This window comes from Pleurodeles waltl, chromosome 7, assembly GCF_031143425.1.
Source record: "Pleurodeles waltl isolate 20211129_DDA chromosome 7, aPleWal1.hap1.20221129, whole genome shotgun sequence".
In the NCBI taxonomy this organism is placed as follows: Eukaryota; Metazoa; Chordata; class Amphibia; order Caudata; family Salamandridae; genus Pleurodeles; species Pleurodeles waltl.
The window spans coordinates 1,101,867,179-1,101,890,506 of NC_090446.1; the positions used below are offsets into that span (position 1 = coordinate 1,101,867,179).

The window sequence follows — 23,328 nt, forward strand, 5'->3', positions numbered from 1 at the left end:
TGGAGAAATTACACGTTGTTAAAGTGAGACGTGGAAGGGATGTGTGTATAAATGAGGACACATTGAAAAGGGCCTCGGGAGGGCCACGCTAGCAGGTGTGGGTTTTACTCCCTTTTTACCGTCTGGGTCGACTTTATTAACGGGTTGGAAAGCACTTCAGATGTGGCAGCGCCCCATGACCAGGGCGATAGGTTTGTTCTGCTACCTCCAGCCGTTTGTATTGCAGTTGCATGCAGGGCTGTGGCTGCGCGTTTACAATATGCTGGTCTACCAATGCTCCCCATAAATGTTAGAATATGAGTAAGCAGTTACTGCCACTCTCTGAGGTGACTGGGAAGGGTGGACAGAGATTATCAGCACAGGGTTGCTCGGTTGCTGTACTGCTCTATTTGCTTATAATTTGCCTACCTAAAAAATATATTTTAAAAATCCATTCCCGTTCAGTTTCGAGGGTTAGAATATAAACTGTAGGATGGCCTTAATAATTTTATTCGATAGACGGTCGAAGTCCCGCAGATCACAAGCGCTTCTTCTTGGCTTGTTGGATTCACGTAAAATATATTTTTAAACTCAACAGTCCACTGCTTTAAATGGGCCGGTACTGAGTACCAGGCACTTCTCAAGAAAAACGTAATACTTTTGATTGGCACTTCTCAGAAGCAAGCAGATACTCTCCAATTAAAAGTATTGATTCAGAGTACCTGCACTTCTATTTTTCTATTTCAAGTACTCGCAGTAACTCGCACGTATGGATGTACGAATTACGCCTGAATCATGATATATTTATTTAAGCAGACATAATATACAGAAGATCAACACCATTTCAATTTTGACCACGTACCTCGCTCGATCCCTTGGGACACGAGATTAACAGCACCGGCGGTGCAGTGAGCTGACGCTGGTTGTACAGTACAAATGGAAACTGCTAAAAGAACCGCCTGGCGTTTCAAAATCCTGGACATAGCAGCAATGCACATTCAGGTGTTTAGTTGTGCCACGACGGAGTGCAGCAGGTGCAGAGACACCAGGGCCAAACCACCCTCTACCCCCCCAAGTAGGGCTGCATTTCTGTACCCATCCACTGGATAATGGGGTCTATTTTGCACACTTGCTCCAGCTCCTCTGACACCTGTGCTATCTCACTGCATATCATACATATATTTTTGAAATAGTGTGGGAGTAAGTGCATTCTCAGGAAGTGGGTGTCCTAAAAAGGGAATGCAACAAACTAAGAGCCTCATTTATGAGGCCCTACCGGCACACTGCTCCACAGGAGCATCATTTGTTTTTTACATTCCGGGGCTCAGTGTGCCAGCCCATATTGACAAGGCCATGCACAGCCACCTTGTGTGGCTTCTTAAGGCCTTGTAAATACAGACCTCTTTCACGCATAATACTGCGTAAAAGGGGGGCTGTTGCTTGGGGTGTTCCCATGCAACACTCATGGAACCCAAAGGATTCTGACCGATTCCCAGATTTACAAGTCTTGGAATGCGTCAGATTCCCAAACCACCGCAGGGGTGGAGAAAGATTTGACATAAGGGGGAAATTATATTTTTTTCTCCCCATTTTTCCTCTACTGCAGCACACATAGAAGGAGGAAAACACCTCTTGTGATTGTTTTTGTGCATGAATGTGTCCCTTTCTGCACAAAAAACAATCATCCCCACAACGCAGGCACCCTTGCCCCAGGTTGCAAGAATGCCTGCATTGGCACATGGCAGCAATTTGTGCACCAATACAGGGAGAGAAGACTGAAATGCGCCGTATCTTGTGGATACGGCGCATTTCTGCCCTTTCCACATGGAGCAGGGCGGCACAGCAAGGCACTTGGTGCGCGCTGCCCTGTGCCATGGGCCTTGTAAATGAGGCCCCTAGGACCTTGTGCATGTCAGTATTCACAAACATTACTGTGGCCTTTTCCCAGCTAGGATATTAACTATTGCAATCACAATTTCTATTACCAACATAGCAGCAGTGGAAAAGAATGTCCAGCACTATAACCTTCCCATAAAACCGACTAGTGAGTGATGCAAAGAATAAGATACAATGTGCAACCACAGACCGCAAACCTGCTGCAAAAAGGTACAACTAGATACCCTGCCTAGACAGAGACTGATGCCATATGCAAGATCGTAAGAGCTACAAGAATATATGTAAGACAGCTCTCATTTGGCTGGGGTCTATATAAAGTAGAACACAATAGTTAAAAGAGAGATTACATGACAAAATATTTACCCCGGAGTCAGAATCCATTTTCCAGGCTAAACAGCAATCAGCGGGCAATTAAAAGAGAGTAGTCCCATGCAGCGTGCTTAAGTAAGAAGATCATAGAAATTGAAAGCAGACTGGCCGCAGCAGTTAATAAGACCACCTTATTGTCTCTATATAGTAAGTTATCCAACAGGAATTTAGGAAACTCATTGGGGTCATCATATATTTCATAATTACTTAGGACAGAATTTGACTATAAGATTGTAAACTCTTTTATACCATTTATTTCATTTTCCTTTTTGCAGAACAAATCACATTAATCTATTGGACTATGATAACTGTTGTCCATAGAGCGCCGAGATATTCATCTGCTTCGTAAATAGGGATCTTGGTTATTCTTCTTTGAATTCTTTTACTTGGGAATCGGTATCATTCCTTTTCTTTTTACACTCTGTTTGGTTGTTTGTTGTTTCTCTCTTGGGTATGGGGATTGAGTGTTTTTTACTTTTTCACTAGGTATTGTGATGATCACTTTCATTTTTCTTGTTTGTATGATTATTTTGGACACATCAGTTGGTTTCGTTTTGAATGTCAGTAAGGTGATTCGGTCTCTTGAGCACACAGCATGGGTAAAACTTGATGAATTGGTATTCCTCTATTTTGAGTAAGAAAACCTTTACTTAATCATGTTTTGTTATAACTGATAACTGTTTTTTTTTAATTGCAAAATCTTTCTCTTCATTGTATATGTTTATATATTCTCTGTAAAAAAATGTACAGATCTGAAAAAGTCTTATTTAAGATGAAACATGTGTTGGCTGTATCAAATGTACATGGATAATCGTGCTTACAAATATAGGCTGACTCTGTCACCCTGTTGTAGGAATAGATTTACTGTATATCAGTCATATGTTTTCTATATGTATAATATTGTTATTCGGTTTGTCATATTGAATCTCTTTGTGCTAAATACATATTACAAAGAGGTCCCTTCTGTAATGTTTTTCAAGCAAATTATTATGGTCAGTAAATGAGTTTTGAATGCTATGAATCTAAGCTTTGATTGAATTTGTCAGAACTTAGTATGTACTCCAGACATTTGTTGAACTCATCTAGGATAATGTCAAATATACTCACATCAAGGCCAGGAGTAATTGTATATTGAGGGTGGAAGTGGAGAAGAAACGGCTCAGAAATAGGTGAGGAGCTTGGAAAATGCTCCTGCTATGGGAAAAGTATTTTTCTGTTGGGAGAAACCATAGGTGCACGTTCAAATGAACTAGTGGCACACATTTACAAGGCTGGAATTTTACAGAAGAAGCACCATTTTATCTTAATGTGTTCTCTGTATATTGTATCAGTCAGTGTTATAGTGTGTGTAATGCAAGTTTAAAATAATGACTTACGTATTAGTCTTAGTGCCTTCTGTAACAGGCTCGGACCTCTTAGCACTAAACATACACAAGTCACTATTCGCCACTGCACCAACCGAGATTTAATTCTGTGGACCTCTGGTTGCATACAGACCTCTGCAATGGATTAACTAATAGAGGTTCAATAATGTACTATAATCCATTCCCCACTGATTAGCATAACTTTTTTTATTTCTCATTTATTTATTTCACACGTAACCACATGAAGGTGAAAGAGCAAACAAACTTACAGAATATTTTGTTTTTTGAGCCACACCTTAGACCCCGCAACCACGCTCACTGACCCCACCCCCATTGCATGCAGCATCACACTTCTCATACGTTTTTTAATGCACCTCGACTGCTGACAAGAACAATTATGCATGCATATATGTTTACCAGCACTCCTGGGAAGCTGTAACTGTAGAAGCTGCGCAATAGTAATTGTGCATTGTTGTGAGGATTATACAAAAGGTGTGTTTACAACAAACGTAAATGTAAATCTACGAGTTGAAAATTACGATTTTTTCGTCAATCACACCCTAAATGCACGACCTTTGGTTGCTTGTGTTGACGATCTGCAATTAAGCTTTGATCTTTCAAGATAGCATGTGATGCATATTTTCCGAGTAAATTTGCGAATGTGTCTGCATACGGAAACTGGCCTGTTCAGGATGTTTAACTCCATTACTCAAATAAAATTTGCAACACTATCTACCGTTCCGTAAGAACGGAAGAAGAACTAGTCTGTGTGCCACAATATAACACGCCCCAGGAGAAGAAGTGCTCATAAAGTGTATTTACCCGGTTTGACTGGAGTGATGAAGCTGTTACTTCCATCTATTTCAGATGTCAATGTCACCAGTGGCGGGCACGACTCTGATGACTTTTGGTTGAAATAAGCAACGGTTCTAACGTCATCCCCCAGACGTGCTATTGAATTTTTTTTAAAGCCCGTATAGCGTTTTTCCTCCTATTCATTAAATAAACTCATTTAGATATGAATTAAAGTTAAGTGTGAATGATACATGGTCTATCTATTTATAGGCTTGCGAGCTTCTCAGACCTAATATTAGCAAAGCACTTGTGTACAACCTCACATGCACGTGTTCTGCTTCACATGCCAGTGCAGCTAATTTCCCAAATGTAGCATGTAGATGCTGCTCCTCATGGGAACAGCCCAGCCTGAACTGACAGGCCATATTCTCCCTGATCCGAACATAAGCAAACTAAGAGCAGCTTTGCTCTTGTTAGGGATTTTCAGCCAGGTATAGCTTGGTTTCAGTGACACAATCAGCCCATGGCCCATGTCTGGGCATACCTGGTGAACATAGGGGACAGATTTAGAAGTCCCTAATGCCACCTGAGTGTCACTTTTAGTGACGCCCCAGGGGCGCTGTAGAGGACACCACATTTACAAGATGGCACTAAACCACTTCTTGTGGCTTAACATAACTGGTAAATATGGGACCCTCCGATGCAATTTTTTGCATCAGAGTGGCATGCAATGGGTGTTGCTGTGGGTATTCCACCACAACACCCATTGCCTTTGGCGCTGTCCCAAATTTACTAGAAGGTGTAAATCTGTGGCAGGGCCAAAAACTTACGCCACCCCAGGAATGGCGTTAGCATGGCATAACGTTAAGGAAACCTTTTATTCCGCCTCATTTTTTGCTGTTTCCATGTGTGCTGCATTTGGCAGCACACATAGAAAGAGCAAAAGGCCATGGGTGATTGTTATGTACAGTAATGTATGCCTTCCTGCACATAAACAATCATTAAAAAATGATGATGTGGTACTTCTATGTGTGCTGCATTCTGCAGCACACAGGAAGTGCCAAATCACCATTGTAGATTGTTTAATTGCTGGAAGGGACAACTTCCTGTACATATACAATCATTCCCCTTAACGCAGATACCCTTGCAGTATGGTGCAAGGATGCCTGCGTTGGTGCAGGCAGCTAAATTTAGCACCGGCACGGGGGTGCCAATGGCACAATGAGCGCAAGGCCCATGTCTGGGCAAACCTGGAGCACTTAGGGACCAGATTTACAAGGCCCTAGCACCACTGGAGCATCACTTTTAGTGACTTTTAGTGCAAAGGCGGGTAGGATTACCCCTGGAAACGTTGTTCCTATTAGTAAGTGAGGGGCAAGGAGTCACTCCACACACAGGCTTGTGCCAGTCATAAATGTGGCAATCCTGGCCACTCTCTTCAGAACAATCCTGGAAGTGTGGCAGAGAGAAGAGGGTCCATACCTGCTGGTGAGGAGAACCCTAAATGCTGGACATGCTCCAACTTGTACCAAGGACAAAGAAATGAAGGGCTTGAAGGGCTATTTGGCAGACCTCCTGTTAAGGTAGAGGGACACAAAAGCTGCAACAAGCCAACTTCCCTGGTAGAGTACAGCTGACCAGATTCAACTGGACCTGCCCTAGACCCTGCTAGTGACTTCTGGTACAGTGAGTCTTGACCCCTAAGTGCTGTTCCATGGCACTGGAACCTTTGGCTGGTGTCAAGGTTTACTCTTGCCTAACCCCAAAACCTGGGAATAAGAAACATTTTCAAGTCATAGGGGGTCATTACAACCTCAGCGGTCTTTTAAGAAGACCCCCGAGGAACCGCCGTGTGGAAGACCGCCAGTAGTGGCGGTTTTCCGCTCGGTGTATTATGACCGTTGGCTGCCCTCCGTCGTTTTACCGACGGAGAGCCACCAACAGCCATAGTGACAGGCGGCGGGGAAGTGGAGGTTGCTCCACCTCCACCGCCACGCCAACAGAACACCGCCCAGCGAATCACGTCCTGTGATTCTGCGTGGCGGTGTTCTGTTGGCGGTGTGGTGTTGGCGGAGCTGCCCCCATGGCTCCCGTCCCCTCCCGGAGGACTGACGGAACAGGTAAGTCGATCGTCCGTTAGGGGAGGGGGTGGGGGGGTGTTGTGTGTTGTGGGCATGCATGGGGGTGTGCGTGTGAGTATGTAGAGGGGGTGTGTGAGTGTGTGTATACTTGCTGGGGTGTTGTGTGTTTTGGGAATGAGTGCTTGTATGTCTGTGGGTATGTCTGTATGGATGTGTGCATGTATGTTTGAATGTGGGTGTGCGTGTCTGACTGTGTGTGTGGATGTTGGCATGTGTGTCGGTGTGTGTGCGTGTATGTGTGTTGGTGGTGCCTGCGTGCGTGTCGGGTGTGTATGAGTAAGGTAATGTCGGGGGTCGGGGTGGGGAGGGGGGTCCTGCCACCCTTGGGGGGTGGCAGGGGTGGTGGAGGGTGTAGGGGAGGGAGTCGGTGGGGGTGGGGGAGACCCCTATCAGTGCCAGGGAAGGAATTCCCTGGCACTGATAGTGCTTACCGCCATGGATTTCATGGCGGTTCCTACCGCTGGAAATCCACGGAGGTAAGCCAGGTCACAATACCGGTGGCGGTATTGTCACGGCCGCCGGGCTGGAGACCCAGGTCTTCAGCCAAGCGGTCGTCTCCGCCCTGGTGGGCGGAACGGAGAAGCGGCGGACGACCATGGCGGTAACCGCCATGGTCATAATTCCAAACAAAAGACTGCCAGCCTGTTGGCGGTCTTACCGCCGCTTTAACACCGTCTGCCAGGGTTGTAATGACCCCCTTTGTCTAGAAAAATTTCAAGGGATCAGTCCAACCTGCCAGCTGATCAGCCGAGTGTGCACTGTGGATGGGTTTGATTTCACCTGAGCTCCTGCTACATTCTTCTTAACAGCAGCAAATCTGACTCACTGGGCCCAACCACGGCCAGTATCCAAAGACGGAAAATATGGTCAGCTTCAGCTGACAGTTTTGCTCTGCCAGAAAGTGAAAATCTTCAATGGGCCAACACCAAAAAGCATTCAATCGATGTGGACGACTTCCTATGAGCGAATCCTGGGATTTCCTGTCTAAGCTTTTCCTACCTTCATCGACAACTGCACCAAGACCTCGTCGGTTGTCAATCCACCATCAACTAGCCTGTCTTCAGTTCCAGCTTGAAGCCTTGACCTGCTGAAAACTCTACGTTCTCTGACATTTTATAACTCCTTGATTGGGACTAGCCAGGTCAATGTATCCGACCCATGCTTCATCACAGTCGGCTTCAAACCTTATCCTTGTTGCAGTCTAGCGCAACCAGTGGCCCATGGTTGGTACTTGCACTGTCTCGCAATACTTTTATACAAGTCTTTAAAAAATTCATATATCTGGTTCCCTTACTGGATTTTTGATGTTTTTATGTCATTTTGTTAATTAAAATATTCTGTATGTTTATAACTTTAGATGGATTTTAATTGTGCTGTGTTTTCAACATTTTAACTGTTTTAGTACTTCTAAATACTTTACACATTTTGTTACGGTAAGCCTGTCTGTTCTGTGCCATAATTAACAGGGACTGAGCTCAGGTTTCAGTGATTGTGTTCACTGGACCTAACAGAAATAGTGACATTATTACTTATGGTGGGTTACCATCCACACCAATTAATAATACACTTCCTCACATACATAATAAACCAAAATATGCTAATAATTATTTTTAGCAGTAGTAGTATTAGCAGAGGTAGTAGTAGTAGCAATAACATTAGCACCAGTAGTTGTAATAGTTGTATTTACAACAAACGCCAGGTTCTTTCATCATATGCCCAGGTATTCTTCCCACAAGTGCATGCTGAAACATGAAAGTGTAGCTCTCACACATAGACAGGATGATACATTTGTACACATAGATACACAGGCAGGTAGCCACATACAGAGATTCAGAAACATGCACTGGCAGGTGTCTACACCTAGTCGTGGGTAGGGCACAGAGGTAGTTCCTATTTTTTAAACAGTGTCGGGCCTTTTTCAGAAGCTGCATGGGCTGTTCCAGTGATAAATGAGGTCACTGATAAAGTCTCTGTGAAATATATGAAATATATTGGCAAAAGCACCAGATGGAAAAACACCAACGCAGAAAAGCATGTACATCTTTACTGCTGTGGAAGTAAGGAGGGGTGAGTAGTCCTACAGGAAAAGCGGAAACGTACAAGAGATAGATGTGATGTAAAGACTGAGGGGGGACATTTGCAGTTTATGAAGCCTCACATAATACTATGTAGGCCCCTGTTGATGCTACAACTCATTATTAACTGCACTACCTTCACCACCTGACCTGAGGACCTGAGGAGATGGGGTTGGGTAGTCGATGTGGTAGGACAGGTCATGTGAGAGCTCATAAATAACATGAGAAAATGGAGCTGAAGGCATCAGGCCTGGTTCACAAAAGTCATGTGCAAGCGCAGTCAAATACTTTCAACAAAGGAACCAACACTCAAGTCTAAGAGTAAGTATAAAAACAGGAAGAATGGTATTTGTGGCACTGCTTTCACCATTCAAGCGACTAAATGATTGTGTTCCTCATGTGCAAAGCTTAGAGCCAGTGAGAATCACTTGGCGTTTAGAAGAATGGTTAAGAGGTGGTTATTCGCACCATGATCCTTCAGAGAATCAGCATGCTATTCACTAAGACGAGTGGCAAGCCAAATTCCATCCTCACTGTCTTAAAACACAAGCCATGCACTACCCTCTGATGATCAAAGAAGAAACAGATCAGCAGAACCCTCTTAAAATGTCCCCTTGCTAAGATCAAGGGAGAACCAAAGCAGTAAGTGCTTTACAGGTTTCCATTTACCTTTTTGTTGCGGGGTAGGCATTTGGCTACATAATTTTACAACAATGGTGAAGCATGCAATCTCTATAGAGAAGCACTTGGCCACCCAACATGGGGGTAGTAAGCACTATACAAATGCCACACTGCAATATGCTATTCCACATGCAAATAATGTTTGTTTCTACTGTTTTACATCCTCAAACTGCCTCGCTTTCTCAAAAAGGTTCCTCTATATTCCTAAAACCATTCATAGAAAATTGACCTTGATCTAAAACTAGCAAGTGTTTCTCTCTCCTTCCTATTGAATGACCCTGTCTTTGCCCTTCATCCTCTGCACGCCTTACTCTCTGAGTGTAGCCTACCACAATCTGCATGCCTTTCTGTCTACTCTCTGTGGTTGCATTTCTGCAATTTGCCCATACCTTACCTAAAAGATCACAACCTCCTTCTTCGAAACCATATCCCTGCAAACAAACAATGCACAGCCTTGTCTCACTCATCCAGTTATCCAACCATCAATTTGCACAACCTCCTTGTCCCCTCGCCCCTCCTTCCCCAATTAGCATACCTCAGTCCTATTAATTTAATCTACTGCAAAGAAACAGGTGCATGGAACGGTTTCCTAGGTAGCAACAAATGAATCCTAATAACCAACAATAAGCAGTGGATTAACCACTAGCCTTGGGTTCCTAAATGGCATGCTACCTGATCGAAAACATGTCAACACCTCATCACCGTAGCAAGCACTATTAAATGCAATTACGTTGCAATACAATATATGGTTGCAAATCAGATGTGCAAAAATGAGCGAGAAGGGAAAATGTTAAAAACGCATTTGTCCAAGAGGATAGACAAGTGAACAAATATCTTACCGTGGATCATACGCGAAAAGGCATGTGTCTAAGACTGGATGTGAATGGTAAATAAAGGCCAGTGTCAGAAATGGAAATATCACTTTTAGGCGTCCTTTCATCAACTTCACAAAATGGAGCCCTTTTCCTCCAAAGCTTTTAGTAATGAAAGTCAGGCTCCGCTATAGCAGCGAAAGTGGTGTCGCTCACTCTTTGACACTTGAGGATGTTAGGGATTACCCTCTATCGCCCTGCCCCACTACCCCGCCCCGACTCTCCCAAGCCCTGAACAGTTTTTGTTTGCACTGAATGGCTGGTTGAGAGGGAGGGAGTGAAAGCTTCCGAACGTAAACCTGTTTTAGCCCTGTTCACTTTACAACCCCTTGATAGCAGGCTGCTCTCGTGTGTCTACAACTGCGCTATGGCAGTCTCCAAGCTTCCAGGTGCTAGGCTGAGCGTCATCACCGTGCACCCTAATAAAACGAGAGCAGCAGGGGTGGCAGGGGTCGGCCAGGAGTAATAGAGATCGAGCTGGAGTTAGGCAGCAGCTTCCAACCATGGCTACAGGAATGGCGTACATTATTTAACATTTTCCATTTATTGATGGAATTGTATGTAACGTCTCCATTGCACGAAAGCGTGAGAGAGCTCTACAAATGAAGTAAAAAGTCACATACAAATAAAAAGCTACTGAAGCTTTGCACAAGAACCAGTAAATTGCAAGATAATATAAAAGTTATGAGTCGACCAAAGATGATGACGCAAACAGTGAGCGTGCGCAAAAACGCCACAGAGCAAAGGAAATTGCTGACGTTCAACACATTCACAGAGGATTTGTGGAGAGAAGAAGACGTTGGTGGAACTTTTAAGGTTCTCCCTCGTCAATCGTTTTTCAGCAGGCCCGCCTGAGAGTCGGGGAGGGGGAGCACGCCCAACTCTCCCCCCAGACTCGGTATGATTGAGTGTGAACATTTCTTTATCAGTGTAACTGTAGCAGTCCCATCCCTTGGCTGCCCTCAGTGACTCTCATGGAAAACAAATGTGTTCCATCCATCCTGCTATCCTGTTTCCTGCTGTCAGGCTGTGTGGGGGTGCGTGAAAGCAAGGCTTGCAATTTCAATCAGTTTCGTGTGATGTATAATGGACATGCTCTACGTGCTGTCCTTGATGCGCTAGAAATGAGACTGCGAGCAGGTGCTGACCTGTAGCGCCCTCTGTCCTCCTGCAGTCGGTACTTAAAACTGCATCTGGTGCGCAGAGCAGGCACGGTTTCCCCGGCCGCGGCGGTTGTGGGCTGTGGGTGCAACCGTTGCTCTCCTGGCGAGGTACACCGGACGGAAGACTTGCAAAAGCAATAAAAACGTGTGCATGCCCAAAAAGGAAGTTGACGATTGGGCTCTCCAGCTCGTGTTTTGTGCGCGTGCACGCACCCCTTGATGAAGTTGCTTCTAAAAGCTGAGCACTCATACCCTGGCGGTGGGAGCGTCCAGGAACGTTATTTTTTTTTATTTATTTATTCCCCACTGACAAGCAAACACGTTTTTTTCCTTTTAATGACCCGCCGTGTATTGTGACGGCTAATCGGACTCACCAGTTAAAAACATATGCCGGTTGTTTAATGGCAGTGAATTCCTTAACCACCGCCTCAAAACTTGTAAGTGGTGTGCATGCGTGGAACCCGTGGAGGAGAAGCGATGAACTGGGAATCAACTGAATTATTTCTCGCCAATGTTAAAAAGGGCACGATAAGCAAGCAGAGAGCGCCCCTCGGTGGTATGACATGGAAATATTTTGGCTGAGTCTGGGAGGAATTACATCAGCAGAAGGCAAAGGGATCGGATGCTAGCCGAGCGACTGTGCGTTCCCAATTCACCTCGAAATACATCTCTGCTGATTTTATTGCGATTTTGCTTACTGTAGTCCGGGATACCCAAGCATGGCTCTGCCTGAACGCCCAGCTGCGACGGTTGTTGTTTTGTGTCCATGAAGCTCCCAGCGCCCTGTTGTGGAATAATCTAGTGGATAAGTGAGTGGTCTGCGCGAGACTGGAGTGCGCCTTGGTTTTCTCTCTATTTGGAAGGCGATCCCACTCGTTTATGTTCCTCTTTGGCAAAAAAGGAAATGCGTGTCGCGTGTCTAAAGGAAACTTGGCAAGTCTCTATGCGTTCGGGAGGAAACTCCAGCAAGTGAACGGGGGAGATTTCTGGAACGCCTCAAACTGTGGCATTGGCATTCTCGTCGAGTGATGCACTTGGTATGAAAATCAAAGGATGGAAATTGTTTGGGATGTGTTTTTTATTCTTCAAGCCCATTTCATCTTTTGCATATCAGGTATGAAGCAAATATTTACATGTGTATTTTGCAGGCAGAAATATGCCATATACGTTATTTTTGCACAAGTTAAATAAATCCCGCCAGAATTGCGTATTACCGAATGCAAGGGCGGGATGGTGGAATTAAACGGGAATCCGTGAAATACCTATTAAAACACAGATGTAACAAACGTAGTTCTAATTTCAACTTTATTGTACCATTTGTATAATATCTACAAGACCTAGCGTAGCCTTTCTGACATGTGCAGCGACATATTTGAAACTCGCTTTATATAATCAGTGTATGTTTTTTGGACTGAGGTACTTCGCAAAAATCTGCGCATTCGCACGTGTAAGCATGATGGCGTGTGTAATTTGTGGTGGGACAGTGTTGCTTGCGAGTAATAGTTTTATGGTCGCCGGATCTATAGATCCTGTTGTAAACAGACTGGTAATTTAAATTGACACCCCGGCGCAACCAATTAATGAATGACATACCCCTTGTCAAGCGCCAAGGATTAGATCAATTTATTCTGAAGAAAACACGTCCCCTCGTCTACTTCAAAAGCACTGCCTACTTGTTAATTCATCATGTCAGCCATGCTAGAATAATTATGTTGTAGCAGCAACAGTGGGTGGCGGGAAGGTTCGCTGGAACATTTCAAACCGAGCGCGAAGAAAGCGCACTTCGGCGCTCACTCTCAGCATCAAAGTGTCTGCTGTGAACTCTAATAAGGCTCGGGCTGCGGTCCCGCGGGGGCTCTTCCATGCCTGCCCTGCGCGCGCTAGATGCAGTCTGTTAACAGACGCACGGCTGATCGATAGCGCGTGGCCATTTACGGAGTCACGCGCCTGCACCCTCACCGCCCAGGTGCCTTCTGCACCTCTCCTCTTTACCTGCGCCGAGTGCTGCAGCGCGACCTTAGCAGAACTTCTTTACCTTGACAGACTGCCGCCCCACCTCCAGCACTACGTCTGTACCTGTAACCAGGGGCATAGCTTGGGCAGTAAGATTAGGGTGGGAGCTTCACAGTCTCCAATAATCACACTCACACATAATGTTAAAATACATTATACGACAAGCAGGGTGAACGAGAGGGGCTTAAGGAGCAGTGGAAAGGGAAAGGAATGTGGAATGATAGGGATATGCTAAGTGAGAGAAAACACATTCTTTTGTGAAATAACCAATGTTTTTTAAGTCTTTCCTAACAGAGAAGGAAGGAGAGTGTGTTTGCGTTTTTGTCTGTGTGTAAAAATTCCTGGTGTAATTCTTGGTGTAATCTGACAAGACACCTCGCCATACCTGACTGAAATCACCAGTACCCAACTATTTATCACAAAATGCATTTATTTGGGGGGGCAGCCAACCGCCCATCCCCCCACCTATTTACCTGCCTGTAACGTGCAGAAAAGTCCTTATCCTGTTCCCAGCGTTCATCTTTTCTCTCTGTACTGAGCCTTTTCTTCACTGTTTCTCCCTGTACCGAGTGTTGCAGCATGGCCATCCCATGATACCTCTCCTCTGCCTGTACCGAGTGATGCAGCACGGCCTTTATAGAATATATCTCTCATTTTACCAACATTTACCTCTCCCCTGTCACCTATCGCCATCAAGTGCTGCGGCGCGGCCTTCACATGGCACTGCCCCTACCCGTCTTGAGTGCCCCGGTAGCATCTTTACACACCGTTTCCTTTACCCAGTGCTAGAGTGGGGGATTTATTATGTACCTCCTCTAACTGTACTAAGCGGGATTGTGAGCCTTTACCAATCCCCCCTATCCTTGAGTAGTACAACGTGGCCTCACCCTTACCTGCCTGCTACAATGCGGCCTGCACATTCTATTGACACTGATGCTGCAGCCTCCTCTTCCAGTACTAGGGCTGCAGGACACAAGTATTCACGTCATCTACCTGTATTGAGTGCTGCAGCCTAGGCGCCACGACACCGAATCTGACTTTGTCAGTACTAGAGAAAGCACGTTACATCTTTACATTACACCCACGATACTGCCTCTGAGTGCTGCCCCCTGCCTTCCACGTCACACCTGCTCAGCCAGCACTGCGTGCAGTATTGTAACCTTGGCATCATATCTACTCCTCCAGTAATGCATGTTTTACCGTGGCCTTCACACCATACCTTCTCTATCTGTAGTGCATGCTATGATGTGGTCTTCATGTCATGCCTCTTCAACCACTGCTGCAGGCTTTACTGTGAACTACACATCATCGTCACATACTAGTACTCCATGCTGTACTGTGGCCTGCACATCATCGTCACATGCCAGTACTCCATGCTGTGGCCTACACATCATTTTTCACCTACCAGTACTCCATGCTGTACAGTGGCCTGAACATCATACGTCATTTAATAATACTGTATGCTGTACTGTGGCCTTCACATCATACTTCACATCCTAGTACTCCATGCTGTGCTGTGGCCTTCTCATCATACTTAACCTCCAGTACTGCATGCTGTACTGTGGCCTGCACATCTTACGTCACCTACCAGTACTTGCTGTACTGTGGGCTTCACAATATACGTCACCTACTGTTACTGAATGCTGTACCGTGGCCTGCACACCCATATGTCACCTACCAGTACTCCATGCTGTACCGCGGCCTTCACAGCATATCTCCGCTGCCTGCACTTCAGGCTGTAACCACATTCACTTCATTCATCTTCTGCAAAAACTTACTCGAGCAACAAAACATTTCAGAGTGTTTACCCTCTATTTATAGAGCAGCGCAACCTTCCTTCGCTATTTAGATCCCACCAATGGTCGTGAGAACCACTGAGTGAATGTCCTCTATTTTTTGGGACAAGAAGGACTGCCACCGTGGGAAGAACAGGGACTGTCCCTTATCCATACCGTGGCACTTTGGACAACCGCCGCTTTTCCCTCTTTGCCCGTTTGCTAATGCTTCGCCAAGTAAGGCATGGAGAAGAGCTCCGCGCCCTCCTTTGTACCGAGCAGTACCGGATGGCAGCCCAAAGGGGTACATTTCTGTCACCTCCAAACCACAGCCGTCCAGTTTGGTTCTGACGAACGGCCCGAAGCCGCCTGTAGAAAATATAAACACGTCACCGTGACCATGGTGTGCCAAGGACAGCCGCATCTCGTATTTACAGCCGAGGGTTGTGAAAAAATCTCCACTCTATTTATGCCATTTCCAAGATGGCTGGACCTGGCCTCTGACGATGGTCAACTACTTCCCGTTCCACTGCACGTACCGCTCAGAGAGGGCACACAGTGACCATTAAATATCATTGATCTCGATGTGACACACACCAAGCAAATATCAAATACCCCTCCTCAAATAGTATATATTAAACACGAAGGCCACACAGCACCGAGTAATACAGCTAAACGTGTATAGTATAGTAAGGATTCAAACCACCACGATCGCAGTATAAAGTCGAGCTTCAGCACCACTGGCGCTGGACAGCTCCACAGCCTACCAGATAGTGGCCGGACTCCTTTTGTTGTCGCTCCACTGTTCTGCTCAGCAGAGCAGACCTTCCGTTTAAAAAAATAAAATATTATTTCAATAATCGGTGTCACCTTTTCGCGTGATGTCGACATTTAATTGCATCAGCTCCTTGCCAGTCCTCTCGATAGTAAAGCATCTGCTGTACTAACATGAAAGCACGTGCGGGCCGGCGTGCAGAAGTGCAGTGTTTTCGCACTTCGGCGTTTCAATGACTCCCTGCGCGCCAACTACCCCACCCGCGCACTCATAAAATCCTAACCCTGAGCAGGCACTAATTAAAAATGATCCATCATGTCATATTGATATTAAACACCAGGGTGAGGCGGTTTCAATGCCCGTCGACACCATACCGGTTTAAATGCAAGCCTTGTATTTGGTTGGGATCGCCAGCAGAGCCCCAGAGCGGGATTACCCGAGAGTGGCAGATGGCGCGGCACTGCATGCCCTGACATTTGTTAAATCTCTTCGCCTCACAACAACGTTTATCCCAGACTACCCACCCCTCCTCCCCAGCAATTTAAGCTAACGCACTTTAACATTCGGAATGGTATGTAATGCTAAATCAGTTGAATATCAGACAAATAAGAATGCATTGTGAAAAAATAACTGCCTACAGCATTTATTAATGGTTTGTACACGCGAATGCGTTACACGAAGAGCCGTGTTATTGCATGCTTAACAGCATATCTTCAGTACATCTGTGCATGTACACGCTGACACTGTATAGGCATGGATGTGTGCATCTATATCTTTACATTTAAAGCTGTATATCTGTCGACATGTAGATAGCCAATGAAATGTACTATGTTCCAATAAAATGTTACTGCATTGGGATCAAATGTGCAAATGAATATGCCCTCATACATTTTATTACTGGAGTTCTAATGCTTAAAGTCCATTTTCTCGCCATAAAACAATTTTTTTGTGTAAAACTACTTCTTAAAGCCTCCCAGTTTTCATTTTACAATACCGCTACAGAGTTAAAAGAACGGGTCCTTACTCAAGCGCCCTATGTGATGATATGTTACTGCACTGTTCAGATTAATCGAAATGTGTTCTGGATAAATAGCTGTTTCTATAAATTATTCGAATGAAAAAAACACCAAGTCATATCCCAGATGTTGTAATCCTCGAGAGTATTTAATATGCCGGCGCGTAGAAGCACCAGAACCCACTCCAAGCTCCCCTGTTGTGATTTATGGTCCCTCCTCAGGGTTGTATGTCAGAATATCAAGTATAAAAATATCGGCCTACAAAAGCATCAAAGCAGAATATCGACTACGAAATATCATAAGAATTTGTAGGGAAGTATACATTTACTGTTCTCACCTCAACATCTATCACGGCTACATTCCGTGAGGATATATCTTTAAAAACATAAAGGGTAACTATGATATGGTCCACTTTTGCCACCAAAGGATTCTGGTAATGTCATATACCATAAGGTGGCAAAGTGGTTTTCAAATGTCACCATTATACATGGCATTAGTTATGTACTTTTAAACTACATGTTTATTTTTGGGCAGTTAGTCTGATAAAGCTGTTTTCTTCAAAGTGCATTTAACAGTGGGCACTGCCAGGAATTAGAATGTTTAAACATTGTTCAACTTTCTTTAATAGAATGTTAACAAAACAATCAATAATGGTTGGAGTCAGTAGATTTAGGTGATTCGGTATCTGCTGTGTTTACTGCATAATTACGGATTTACTTCATGAGCCATGCTATCTGGAAAATAATTTGCAGATGTCACCAAAATGTAATTTCTATTTCAAATGGATAAAAATAATAGTGAATGTACCATATAATTTGCATTTTTGCCCCATAATTTAGTCCTCCATGCCCAATAAATCATTATAGCCTTAGAGATTAAAGTAACGTTATAGCATGGAAAATACTTTACTCTCAATATGCATAACAATAATTTTTATGAATGATTGTATATATGTATGTATGTATGTATGTGGTATTTCTATAGTGTGAACCTAGACAAAAGGCAGTGGAGGACTGTACATGGTCAAAGACAAGCATAAAGTCAGTGAGTAAGAGGAAAGGAAGCTGGGTTGTTGATGGTCAATGTATTGTGCTGTAGTTTTCTTTAAAGAGGTGAGTCTTCTAGTCTTTCCTAATTTCAATCAGCAGTGGGGCATCCTGATGGATATAGGGATGTTATTCTAGATCCTGGAGCATGGATGGAAAAGGCCTGCTGTCTTTTTAGACTTCTTAGTCTGCAGTCTAATGGTGCACTGGCTGTGGTTGTACTGTGATCCGCCAGAAATAGAGCTTGTCTGGAAGATAGTCAGAGGTGCTGGTCGTGATAGCGTTGTAAATGATGCAGCTGGTTTTGAAGATGGTGCTGTGTAGTATCTTGTGAGTTAGTGATGATGGGGCCTTTTAGGTTCCTGATGGACTCCGTAGAAGTGTGATGTCAGTGTTTGGGTGTAGTGAATAGATTTCATTTTTAGAATGCTGAATTTGCGGTTACAGGCAGGGCAAAAAAGACATGTAAGACCAAGCTCCGTGTGTGGTGTAGTTATTTAGAAGTACCCCGGCTGGGGAGGAAGCTACAGCTGGTGACGAGATAGGGGCTATGTAATCCAAAGATCGGCAGTGCTCTCCCAGAGAGTTTGCTGTTGGTCCAGTAATCTGCTTGTGCGTGGCACACATGCCTTAGTCGAAGTGAAGATCAGCATTTGGAATATGTGGAGTCAAAGCGCCACTCCAGCCAGAGTAAAGCTTTTGAAGATAATAAAAGCCTTATTAAGAAGTTTCCGTATTATTGGCCAGAAACTTGCGGGAAGGTGGTGAAAGAGGTACTGCTCCACTTCAAGGCATAGGGCTATAAATCATACAGTACGACTATGTTGAAGGCAGTAACAACCAGGTACAGAAAATACAAGAGTGACAGCCAGATGCAAGAGAACTCTGTGAGTTGAAGCATATACAGTAGAAGTGGTGATAATCCGATATGTAAAGAATAACATAATGAGAACCAAAACTTGAGGAAAGAAAGGCATCTGACCTCAACTCCAGGTGCTGCAACTCAAACAGAAGCCCAGAGGTTGTTTTTACAAGACTGGTGAATCACGTTGGACCAACTGTAAAGTCATGAGTGGCATTCAAAATAGTGAACTTTTTCAATGGCTGCTGGATGGAGTGCAAAATATGGCATTGTTGCCTTCTTGAAACCACCACCTCCCTTTGATACCGACAAAAAGCAACATTTTGGTGACAGATGGACTGTCTGGATAGAAATGCTTGATGATTTCATTGATACAGTTAAAGAAACAGACAACAAAAAGATTGCCAAATAACTCAAAAATCTTGCTGGTGAAGGAGTAAAAGATGTAATAAAGAAACTGCTGCGACCTGATGGAGGTGCATACCTCAAATAAAAGAATTGTTAAATCTCAAGTTCAATCCAATGCTGAATGTCAATTACAAAAGACATATTTTCAGTCAGGAACCACAAAAAGTTGGTGAAACAACTGACAAATTTGTTGAGAGACTTGATACACTCATCCAACACTGTAAATTCAAATAACTCAATAATGAAGAAGCCATAAGTCTCCAAATTATTGACAGATATCTGTCAGATTCACTCAGATGATGAATTTTGAGAGAAACCACTAGTCTGGAGTGAGTTCTCGTGGGTGCCACAGCTGAGGAACACGCTGAACGACAAGCTGCTGGCATGGAGACTGGAGGTGACCAGAATGATTCAGCTAAGAACATTAAATTAAGCAGAAACACAAAGCTAAAGGACACAAAGTGATGTCTCTAAAGAAAAAGAAACTGTGCTTTAAAATGGCTTTTCATTTCCACATGAAGGTAAATGTTCCACCATTGGACAAGTATGAAAAGGCTGTGGGAAGGAGAACCATTTTGTAATGGTTTGCAAAGCGAAGGAAAAACTTAGTGTGTCACGACAAGAAAACAAAATGGACAAGTGAATGTTCGAGAAGCAATGTTCTACGCATGCCCACAAGGCCAAGCGGCAACATCAGCTGAGGCAAATCACAAAATGAAGTGGATTGTCATTTAATTCTTCATCCAAGAGTTTTTTTTCAGTTTCATTGTCAAGTGACAGTGAGGAAGATGGATGTGCCATTTCAATGTTTACTTCAGAAAAATGAAAAATGTGGGCGCGTCGGACTGTCCACATGCAAAGAAGAATTTGAGTCAAAGAAAAATCGACAAGTAAAATGACAAAAGTCAATCAAACATTGTCTGAAGATTATACTAAAGGTGCATGTTTGCTCCATATCTTTCATTATTAACAGTGGTGCATCAGTACTATTATGCTTGAGGAGAAATACAATGAGCTGTCTCCCTTGCCCTGTCTCACACCATCGAAGACTAAAGTGTATACATGGGCTGCATCAATACCATTAAAGAGTTGAAGTTCATTCATAGCAACCACAAGATACAAAAAGGCAAAAGACAAGCATACATTTACATACTTCAAGGTACTGCATTCATGAACTACCGCATGAATGCTCATCGTGAAATAGTATGTCAGTTCCCATCATTATTTCATGGACCGGGAAAACTTAAGACCATGAAAGTGAAAATTCATCTTACCTACAAGAAGCTGTTGAGAAAGAGATTCAGACATTACTAAAGCATGATATAATTGAGCGATCTATAGGTCCAACTCAGTGGATTTTTCCCATAGCAGTGGTGCCCAAAAAAGTCGGTGAAGGAGCTGTATGCATCTGTGTTGACATGCATCAAGCTAATAAGACAATTGAAAGAGAATTACATCCCAGTCCAGACATTTCTGGCATGATCACACAGATAAATGGTGCCAAAGTCTTGTCTCATATTGATCTGAACAAAGGATATCATCAATTGGAACTCAAAGAAAATTGCAGGGATATTATCACCATTCCTACCCATATTGGTTTGGTCAGAAATAAAGGCTTATGTTTCAGTGTGTCATCAGCTGCAGAACGTTTTCAAGATGTAATTCGACGTACCATATAACCTATTATGAATACCTTCAATGACAGTGATGACATATAGGTTTTTGAAGCTACCCAAAATGAACATGATAAATTTCTTACACAAGTGTGTTGTTTACTTGCTGATGCAGGTCTAACTCTGAACACTGAGATATGTGAGCCTCACAAAGCAAAACTCAAGTTCTTTGGCCATATCTTTTCTGATGGGGGTACAATGTCAGATCCAGCTAAAGTACACGCTTTGTCAGTCATCAATCCCCCACTAGATAGTACCACTTTATGTTCATTTCTTGGCATGGCCAGTTGTTCAAGATATTTATGTGACTTTCCCACAGTAAGTGCTCCCTTAAGAGACTTAACAGAAAGAATTGCTTCATTTTACTGGTCTCATGAATGTGAAAAAAGTTTTAAGAAAATAAAACATGCAATTGATAACACCACTGAAATGGTCTATTTTGATCCAAAGCTTCATACAGAGGTTGTTGTTGACACAAGGCTGGTCAGGTTGGGGCTCAATCCTTGACAAACACAATGGACACTGAAATACTTGAAAGTAAATTGTGGCATGTGCAAGCAAACGTTTGTCACAAACTGAATATGCCTACTCACAACCTGAGGAAGAAAATTTAGCAGTTGTTTAGACTTCTGAACATTTCCACATATTCCTATATGGAAAAACGTTCACATTTGTAACCAATCATCAGGCATTGCTTACCCCCTTGGCAATCCAAAAACCAAGATGCCTCCCAGAATTGAACAATGGGGTATGTGATTACAGGAATATGACTACACCATTGTGCACTGACTATGGAAAGATCAAAACCCTGCTGACTATGTGCCAGTATAGTGTCATGGTACCCCTTCCAAAGCTGCTAAAGTCTACATTGACTTCACTGTAAAGTCCAGTACTCCTGCCATTATTTCTTTGGAACAAATCATTACTGCAACGCGTAAAGATAGTGACATGATGGATGCTAAAAGACATTATGCATATCAATCCCGAAAACATTACACTCGACCTCTCATACAAAACAGTGAATATCAGTATATCAGTATAAGAGTTCAAAAATGTGAAATACACACTGTCCATTACTCAAGAAGGTATTGTCTTACAAGCTTCCAGAATTGTCATACTAGAAAGTCTGCATGTGAGAGTTTGAGGTGTACTACATGGTATGGCTAGGTAGCCTTACCATACAGTACACCGACAAATACTATCCTTGGTTCAGTCAGGCGCATTTACTCAACCTTAAGCTCAACCGTGGGTAGCTGGGGCTGCAAGCAGTAACTCTTAGCAAAAGACCAATGTATAAAGCATTTAACAACACTAGACAACAGAATAAGGAAGTCATAGAACACAAAAGACAACAGGTTAGCAAAAATAGATTAGATTTCTATGTATCTTTAGAGACCTTGATCATCAAAAATCCACTGGAGAGTTCCAGAGTTATAGATTTTTAAAGGAATAAGTAACTTGAGCATAAACCACAAGCAAGCAATGGTCAACAAAAACTTAGAAACTTTTGAAAAAGTTTATAAAAGTTAGTTTGCAACTCTGGCCCGAGTTGGGAGACCAACTCCAGCAGGACAGAGGTCCAGGGGGGCAGAGAGGATACTTTAGACAGTTACCTGGCCACCAGAGTGTTTTTAGAGCAAGATCCAAACTTTACAGTATGGCTGCCATAGATGATAATGGAGTGGCACTGATTCTGAGGGATGCAGGCTGAAAGATGCTCAAATATGCTCCTGATGATATGCGGTCTACAGGGTTAAAGTCCGGTCGAGTCCTCGGTCCACAGGTGAGTGGAGGTGCCTCTGGCCATGGATTTCGGGGTCCCACAAAGTCCTCTTTGCTGCCAATGCAAACCATGTGCTTTTACAACACAGCGGTCACGGTGCAAATCTTTGGTGAAGACTGATGTCCCTCACTAGTGATGAATCCAGTCACAACCAACACCCACAAGTCCAGTATGAGAAAGGGTCTTTTGTGATGATGTGGTTTCAAACTGTAAGTGCCCAGGGCTCTGCTAAACAGGCTCCCAAGGCCAGATCTCTTTCCCCAAAGCTGTACTATGTTTGGCACTTCAGCTACCTTTGTAAGTCCCTAGTAAATGGTACCCCTGGTACCTAGGGCATCACCACTGAAGAAGAACCCTCTGAGCTGCAGCGCCAAATGTGCTACTCTGAGAGGCCCCTCACTAGCCTCATGCAGACTGCCCTTGAAGTGCATGAGAAGGTGAATCTAAAGTTTAAGTCTCAACATGGCACTCACCTAGAGTGCCAGGCTCACTAACACTGCATGCATTATCGGTTAGCCACCCCTCTGGTAGGCCTTACAGCCCTAAGGCAGGGTGCACTATAATGCATGTCAGGTCATATGTGTGCATGAGCAAATATGCCCCTACTGTGTCTTTGCTAAACCTTAAGTGTACAGGGGAGCC

The 23,328-nt window shown here is 43.9% G+C and overlaps 1 protein-coding gene across 1 annotated transcript in view; it reads left to right on the forward strand.

Annotated features, from left to right (window-relative positions):
* Positions 1-11,374: 11,374 nt before the first annotated feature.
* The window catches only part of CA10 (carbonic anhydrase 10), a 683,032-nt gene continuing 671,078 nt past the window's right edge, over positions 11,375-23,328 (forward strand). Inside the window, exon 1 of the mRNA XM_069200032.1 lies at positions 11,375-12,449. Coding sequence (XP_069056133.1) covers positions 12,389-12,449 — 61 coding nt within the window. The 5' untranslated portion in view covers positions 11,375-12,388. The remainder of the gene's footprint in view (positions 12,450-23,328) is intronic.